Source organism: Dendrobium catenatum, unplaced genomic scaffold, assembly GCF_001605985.2.
Source record: "Dendrobium catenatum unplaced genomic scaffold, ASM160598v2 fragScaff_scaffold_730, whole genome shotgun sequence".
NCBI lineage: Eukaryota > Viridiplantae > Streptophyta > Magnoliopsida > Asparagales > Orchidaceae > Dendrobium > Dendrobium catenatum.
The window spans coordinates 48624-56603 of NW_021319192.1; the positions used below are offsets into that span (position 1 = coordinate 48624).

At 41.1% G+C, this 7980-nt stretch overlaps 1 protein-coding gene across 1 annotated transcript; it reads right to left on the minus strand.

Annotated features, from left to right (window-relative positions):
• Positions 1-2214: 2214 nt before the first annotated feature.
• LOC110095936 (flavonoid 3'-monooxygenase) lies at positions 2215-4520 on the minus strand. Its single transcript, XM_020821662.2, has 3 exons — positions 3387-4520; positions 3057-3284; positions 2215-2970 (listed from the first exon to the last, which is right to left on the minus strand). The coding sequence occupies exons 1-3, from the start codon at positions 4104-4106 to the stop codon at positions 2299-2301; spliced, it is 1620 nt and encodes a 539-aa protein (XP_020677321.1). The 5' UTR covers positions 4107-4520; the 3' UTR covers positions 2215-2298.
• Positions 4521-7980: the final 3460 nt, after the last annotated feature.

Below are 7980 nucleotides of genomic sequence, written 5' to 3' on the forward strand. Positions count from 1 at the left end.
GTAAGGGCTTGGGAGGGGGGACGGCCGGTGGCTTGCTTGAGGTTGGCTTATGGGAGGCGGCGGCTAGGTGGAGTGGCTTGGGGAGTTTGATGGGGGAAAAAGGAGGCCTCGGGTAGGTAGTGTGGCGGCTAGGTGGAGGGGGAGGTAGTGTTTCTGGAGATGGTAGAGGAAGGAAGAAAGAAGGAGATAGAAGGTAGAACCACGAACCCGACTCGTCTAGGTTTATGGGTGATGCGCCGATTCCCTCTCCAAGGGATCTCTCTCCGATCTCTCAAGCTCTCTCAAGAACTCCAACAAGAAAACATAATTATCAAATAATCATTCATTAACCTCAAAAGAAAATAAGGAGGGCTATATAAAGCGTCATACAAAGGACTCAAAAACAAAAGTCACAAATGCCCATTGGGCTTACATACGACATCCCTTCATAAGAGGGTACAACAGGAAACTAAAGAAAGCAAATAAAATGCGACAACATAAATAAGAAAATACATAGGAAAAATCAAAAATACAAAGACTCGATTGTGGCCGTAGATCGGCGGCCACGCCTCTGATAAACCTTCCATGATTTGAGTCCCCATCACCTATTCTCCTAGGGTGCACTCACTGCAATAGAACTGCAACATTTTGTTTTTGTTTTTGTTTTTTTTTTTTTCCTGAAGAGAAAAACAGGTGAGATGATAATACAATGTTTGCTACTGTTCAGAAAACCGAAAAAGTTGATAAAAAACATGGTCGAAGTAATTTTCGTTGTCCGCTTAATTGTGTGATGATTTTTTTTGTATGACATATTCTTTTGTTAGAGGATTCATTGTAGAGGATTGCTTCTGTATCTTAGCGGAACAAGTATTATTACATATTATTAATCATTATATTAAATTCTGTCGTGTTTGAAAACAAATAAAAATATGAAAGAAAAAAGGGTGATTGACCCCCTTCACACGAGAGGGATCCCCTCATCAAGAGACCTTCAGATTGCAACCAGAAGCTGATGGATTGCTTCAAGGAGAAAAGCATTGCAGAATTCCTCTATATTCGCCTCACGTCAGTTGATCCAAAGCTGATAATTTCCATAAATCTCTTTATATCAGGCAGAATTTTCAGTGCAACCTGGAATTAAGTTTAAGACTGGTAAAGTCTGAAATCAGCATAGTGCAACTAACAAAGCTGTTTTCCTTGTAAGGATGGCTGGTAGATGAATTACAAAGAAGCTTGAAGTAGCGAGCCATCCATGCCATGGCCATCTCCAAGGACGCCATGATCGAGCAAAGCACCACTAGGAAGTTCATGGCCCTCAAGAAATGATTCCATGTATGTTTGGTTCTTAGATAAAGAGTAAAATGGAACGGATTTTGTAACCAAAGGGTATGCATATTATCAAATACCTTCTCAACCAAAGAAGTGCATTTGCACAGCTTGAAGAAGATTTTGCAGTTCTAGTCTTTATATCGTGGAGGAAATTGAACGAACTTGGTTTCTAGCCTCAACAATTGATTAAAAATCAATTCAATGTATGTATGCAATCAAAAGCAATCAAATGAAGAAGTTATCTTCACGATCAATAGTACCCCTACAGTTTCCCTCTGTGGATTGATCGTTCTGCTGGTAATATTTTCCTGTTCGAGCTGAGGTAAACTTTGTTTAATCTCCTTTAAGCTAGATATGGCCTGCCCCTTTTTTAAGCTTTAAATTTGGTTTACCAATTTGTTCTGCTCTCTTTTGTACTAGTTCAAACTATCCTTTAATTTTATTTTATCTTATTTCCATTAGGTACCATCTCCTTCAATTCATCCTCATCCTATATCCCCAAAAACTCATTCACAGATCTGCATTCTCTTGATTTTTCCAATCCTCCATTGTAACAGTCTAATTTTTGCAGCATTCGGATGTTTACTTCAAAGTCATTTTAGCTCATTATTGTATTTGAATTGATGTTATTAACTTATATTGAAAAATTTTCTTATTCTTTGAAATATTTTTTCGTTCTTGCACCTATGATTTGGTAGGTAACACTGTTGATCGCAGTAGTTATATCTTTCCACCGATCTGTCAATCAATATGAAAGGGTTCTGCGTACAAAAAAGGCTAGTCTATAAAATTTTGATATCTATTATGATGGATGCACTTATATATAACATAATAAAATGAGAGAGAGACAGAGACAGAGAAATCTACTTTTAAATAGAGCAATCTAACTGCAACCGCAAGATAATATAAAAAAGCAAAATAGAGTCATTTTACTGTAAAGGTAAAATTAAATATTTAACATTTATGACGGAGGTGAAGTGCATTCAGTTTTTAAGTGGTTGTATGAGTTGAGAGTTTAGAGTAAGCCTCCGGCCTAAGCCTGGGAACGGGTCGAGCCAGGAGCGGCTTAGCCCTCAGCAAAGAGAGCCCATTGGACTTCTCTTCCATGTCCAAAGTCTCAGAGTTTTGGCCATTGGGTAGATACCAGTCAAAAGAGTGCACCATCGTGGCCGTCATGAGGCTGAGCATGCGCAGGCCCAAATTCATTCCCACGCACATTCTCCTTCCCGTCCCGAAGGGCAATAAACTGAAATTACTACTTCCTTTCAGGTCCACACCCTCATGGAGCCCACCCGGGAGGAATCGGTCGGGACGGAAGTCCAGCGGTTCGTCGGGCCACACGCTCGGGTCACGTCCGATGGCCCATATGTTGAGAAGAAGAGTGGTGCCCCTCGGTATAAGATAGCCATCGACTTGGCAGTCCTCGACGGCGACACGAGGAAGGGAGATGGGAGCAGGCGGGTGGAGGCGGAGGGTTTCTTTTACGATGGCTTGGAGCAGAGGAAGGTTAGGCAAGTCTGATTCACAGACGAGCCGATCTCGTCCCACTACAGAGTCAACCTCGGCTTGGGCTCGTTCAAGAATTATAGGGTTACGGATGAGCTCGGCTAAAGCCCATTCTGCGAGTATGGAGTTGCTGTCGCTTCCAGCTGCGTACAAGCTCTGCATGCAAACAAATTAATTAAAGGTAATTACATGGAACAATTTTCCGGATAAAGTTGAAGGGAGGTAGGTACGTGCATGCATACCATGAGTAAAGCTTTGATGTCAATGTCTGTCAGCTTGGCGCCTTCCTCATCGTCTACGTTGATCTCCTGAAGTTTGAGCATCACAGTTAACAAATCCTTATTGGCAACTGCATTGTTTGTTATCAATGGCCCCGTCGTCTCTGCTAATGCCGCCCGGTGCTCCGCAATGAACATGTTCAAAAACTCGTCGAACTTGCGGTTCAGTTTCTTCATCCTTGCTATTAATCCCTTTATTTTCAGTTAATCGACGATACATGTCAGTTACGGATCAGTAAGCTATGGTACGTAATTTATTAATTAATTAGAGAATGAAACAGAACATTAACATACCTGTGGGTCGAACCAGCGGAGGCCGGGCAAGAAATCAGCGATGCAGAAGGAGCCAGTGAGAGCCATAAGCTCCATCACCATACTTCTGAGCTCTTCTTCCACCTCCGGCCTATCGTGGTCGAAGACTCTCCGCCCAAGCAGCAGTAGAGACAACGAATTGCCGACGCACGCCGCCACTTCTCTGCTAATGTCCACCACCGCCTCCTCTTCGTTCCCGTTGGCCTTGACGCTCTGTGCAGCGAGCCGACGCACCAATCTCGTGAATTCCGTGCGGCGGCCATCCTGGAAGTCATCCAACGCCTTGGAGGAGAAGAGATGAAGCGCACATAGCTTTCTCTGCATCCGCCAACGAGGGCCGTAGGGGAGAAAGCCTATGTCTTGATAGTTGTAGGCTACGTGTTCGGCACCTGAGTTCTTTGGACGGTTTATGAACTTCATGTCATTGCGTAGAAGCTTTTCGGCCACGGCGGCTGAACAAGGGACGACGACGTCGACGACCCCGAAGCGAAGGTGGAGAAGAGGGCCGTGGATTTTGGAGAGGCGGTGAAAAATTTGGTGTGGGTTTGGTCCGAGCTTGGGGAGAAAGCCGAGGAGCGGCCAGCCTTTCGGACCCGGTGGTAGAGGTAAGCGATGGCGGCGCCTGCTAAGAATTTGGAAAGCGACGGCTAAGAGGAACAAGGAGGTGAGCAGAATGGTGAAGATCAAAGGGAGAAGAGCCATTGTTTAATTATGTTGTGCTCTTGTCGTGTATTTATTTATAACGATGTGATCTGTTGCGTTGTGGTGGCTTTAGGGTTTAGGAAATCGTTCTGCGTATCAGCAATTCAGCATGATGGAATTTTCCTCTCTGTCTGATGTTGACTTAATCTGCAGACATTTTCTTAGGGGAAAAAAAAATCTCTATGATTCCTTCCTTGAATTTTTAGGAAGAGAAGTCATTGACAAGTAAACGGACGAATGCTTAACGCCGTTGAATCTGCCTGTTGATTTGTGGTGGGATAGGACAGGCGCCAATGTTGAACTACGCATTGCATCAGCTCTCGAGCACTCGGATGTGAAAGTGAAACATAACTTCTCATTCTTCTAATCCGCGAGACACTTGTGTAAAGACTAGACTTTCATTATTTACATCAAATACAACGTCATTTGCAATTAATTCAAATTAATTTTAACGTCTTTTTCTTTTCTTTCGAATTTAAATATTAGAGTTGTCTCGATGTAATTATGCTGTCAAAAATTGATACGACATGATAATTAGGGCTCTCAATATTTGACCCGACCCGGAAAATTCGGGTTGGACCCGACCCATTTGAAAAATGGGTCGGATTCGGGTTCGCAGATTCGACCCGTTTGAAAAACGGGTCGGGTTCGGGTTGACCCGGCGGGTTGCCGGGTCAACCCGAAAACCCGTTTAAATTAAAAAATTTCTATTCTCGCTCGCTACCGAACCCGAACTCGCCCTCGCTGCCGCGCTGCCGAACCCGCGCTCACTGCCGCGCTGTCGCCGACTCGCCGCGCTCGTGCCTCGGTGTCGCCACGCTCATGCCGCACTCGAGCCTCGATGTCGCTCCCGCGCTCGCCGGCAACCCGCGCTCGCTGCGTTGTCACCGCGCTCGTGCCGTGCTCCGACTGCTCCGTTCTTTGCCCCGCGGGTCCGGTAGGGTCAACCCGGCAACCTGGCCTGGTCGGGTCCGGGTTGAATTTCTGACCCGTTTGCAAAAACGGGTCGGGTTCGGGTTGACCTGTTTAGATCAGGGTCAACTCGGGTTCGACCCGTCGACCTGAATTGACACCCCTAATGATAATCTGATTCAAATTCGATCTGAAATTTTTTTGTTATGATCAACTCATTTAAAAACTGGGCCGGGTTTGGGTCTACATTTCTGACCCGTTTGAAATTCTGGATCGAATTCGGGTTAATCTGAGAACCCGATAATGACCCAAGCAGTCTAATTAGGGCTTGTCTGCATACTTGTGTGATTTAGTACTCTCACAGCAAGAGCACTTGCGTGCTATTCATTTCTCATTACGACGCTTTGCATGCTCTTAGCTCTCCTCCCTCTCCTTCTATTGCTTCGTCTAGGGTTTCCTTTTCTCTTCAGTTCTCTAGTATCCTATAGCACGAAACTCACATCGATTCTCCGGTATCCATTGTTTAGTCAAGCTCAATCTTGACTATTGCATTCATAACGTGCACATCTCCTCGGCCTTAAGAAGAACACTTACACCACTATTTGTATCTCATTTCTTTTTCCTATTTTTTTCCTTTTAGAAGCTTCAGCTTTAAGCATCTATGGGTATTAAAAATCTTTGAAGGATTTACATTTCGTCATCTTAGTTTGTTCCTTCTGAAGGAATGTTTCGTTTAGGATTTTTTTTTCATTGGTTGTTGTTCTTATCGAGTTTTGTCTCGGTTAAGTCCGTGTGTTCATTCTAGACAAAGCTTGTCTCTGTTGATATGTTTGTAAAATTGCTGTAAGTTATGAGAAGATGATCTATTCAATAGATTTTTTAGGGTGGCATGCCTCATAAATATGGACTTATTACACAATATTATTGCTACCTTGGTTGCTCTCCTCTATTGATTTGCCTTTGAGCCCTCAACCACCTTAAAACATCAATTCCATCATTTTCTCCATGCTATGTCTAACCACCCCCTTACATTTCCTCTAAGGTTGGTTTTTGGTTCAAATTATATATATGCCAACTTATTTTGGAATGAAACTATACTCAAGTTATATGTGTCGCAAAGATTCTAATACGGGCTCCCATAAGAATTAATAAATTAATTATTTAGTTTATTTTGGGAAAACGTTGAATTAAGTGTTGGTTATAATTAAGGGTGATTATATGGGCAAGTAGGGTTAGTAAGCCAAGTCACACAGTTAAATGGTAGCACAAGCTTCATTGCTTTGAAGTGTCAATAATGATCCGATATGAGCTCGACTCAAATAATTATTTTGGCCTGACTTCTTCTCATATGAATAACACAAAATCAACTTAAAATTGATATGTTTACTATTCAAGTTAGATTCTGGTCTAAATTATTTAAATAGACAAGCATGCTACTAGGTTAAATGCGTCATATTCATGTTATATGAGTTGTGTTGACCACATGAAATTACATTATCAATATAATAAATTGATTAAAAAAATTAGAGCTTGAGTTGAGTTCGGTTTGAGTCAAAAATTTTGACCCATTTAAAATGGGTTGGGTTCAAATCCAACGTATTGGGATCAAATCAACTTTGGGTCAGACCCCAACCAGATCTATCAACTCGAATTAATACACATTACTTAGTTGACAAAAGCAAAGGTCAAAGCCTTTCCTTTCACCTTAAGAATTTTGGAAAAAAAATTATAATGCCTCAATCCTTAGGGGTTGTTTGGTATCGGATTTGTACTCCAATTTAAGTTGGATTAACGGTAAATCTTGTTAAGTAGTTTTCGAGCGCCCCGCTTAATCCCGCGTGAATCCCGGATTTACAGATTTATGCTATAAATTCGGGATTTACTAAATTCTGCCGTTCACTAGATATAAGAATTTACATATTACAGGGATTTACGAGTCTGTGAGCGAGATAACTCCCATCTTGAAGGATGGAGGAGGCGGTTACCTACGCAACCAACAAGCTCCTGTTGTGACTATCGATTCAACGCCTTCGAAGGAGGCAAAGCAGGTCGTGCAAAGCACACAAAACACGCGAAGCATGGGAAACTGAAGTAGCCATGAAGAAATGGCGACAAGGAAAAGATAGAAAAAGTAAACCCTAGATGGGTATAAATTAATTTAAATTAACATTATTAATATAATTGAAATATTAATAATTAATTAGATTGCCTAAATTATCAGTAGTATAATTTGAAGTATTATTAAGTAATCTAATTCAATTTAATTAAATAATTAGTAGTCTAATTATCATTAAATTAATTTAATTACTGTTTATAATTTGTTGGTTATTATAGTTATTAGTCGTATAGTTGTCATTAAATTAGTTTAATATTTAAGTATTAAATTAAATCATTAATATGAGTATTAATTAAATAATTCATAATTTCAAAACATAATGAACAAATTAATTAGGATTAACTATATTCGAATTTATAGGATTTATTAAATCCCACTAAAGTTAAATCCAATCCAATGCCATATAGCCCCTTAGAGTGATACTAGGCAGGATAATGGTTCAAATCTCTGCCACACCTGGTGGGTTGGATTGGTGGGCTTATTCACACACTCACATGAATTAGCTTTAGTGTTGTGATAGACAGGGGCGGAACCAGCCTAAATTCTTATGGGGGGCAAAATTATAAAAAGATAACAAATAAATTTATAACAAAATTTAAATAAGTTCTTATATTGCAATAAAAATTACAAGCTTTGCATTCTATTTTGCATCTTCTGGTAATGTTGCATTACAACTTCATTTGGAACCAAATCAAATACTTCTTTCTCAATATATGGCACTAGACAGTCGTTGAGCCAATCATCACCCATTTTACTGCGTAATCTATGTTTAACAATTTTCATTGCTGAAAATGCTCTCTCCACTGTAGCGGTGGCAACGGGCAGAGTTAATGCTAAAACAAGAAG

Coding starts and splice junctions, on each gene's coding strand:
- LOC110095936 (XM_020821662.2), bottom strand. CDS start 4,106: ATGGCTCTTCTCCCTTTGATCTTCACCATTCTGCTCACCTCCTTGTTC. Junction 3,285..3,386: donor TCCGCTGGTTCGACCCACAG/GTATGTTAATGT, acceptor CTGAAAATAAAG/GGATTAATAGCAAGGATGAA. Junction 2,971..3,056: donor ACATCAAAGCTTTACTCATG/GTATGCATGCAC, acceptor GTTTGCATGCAG/AGCTTGTACGCAGCTGGAAG.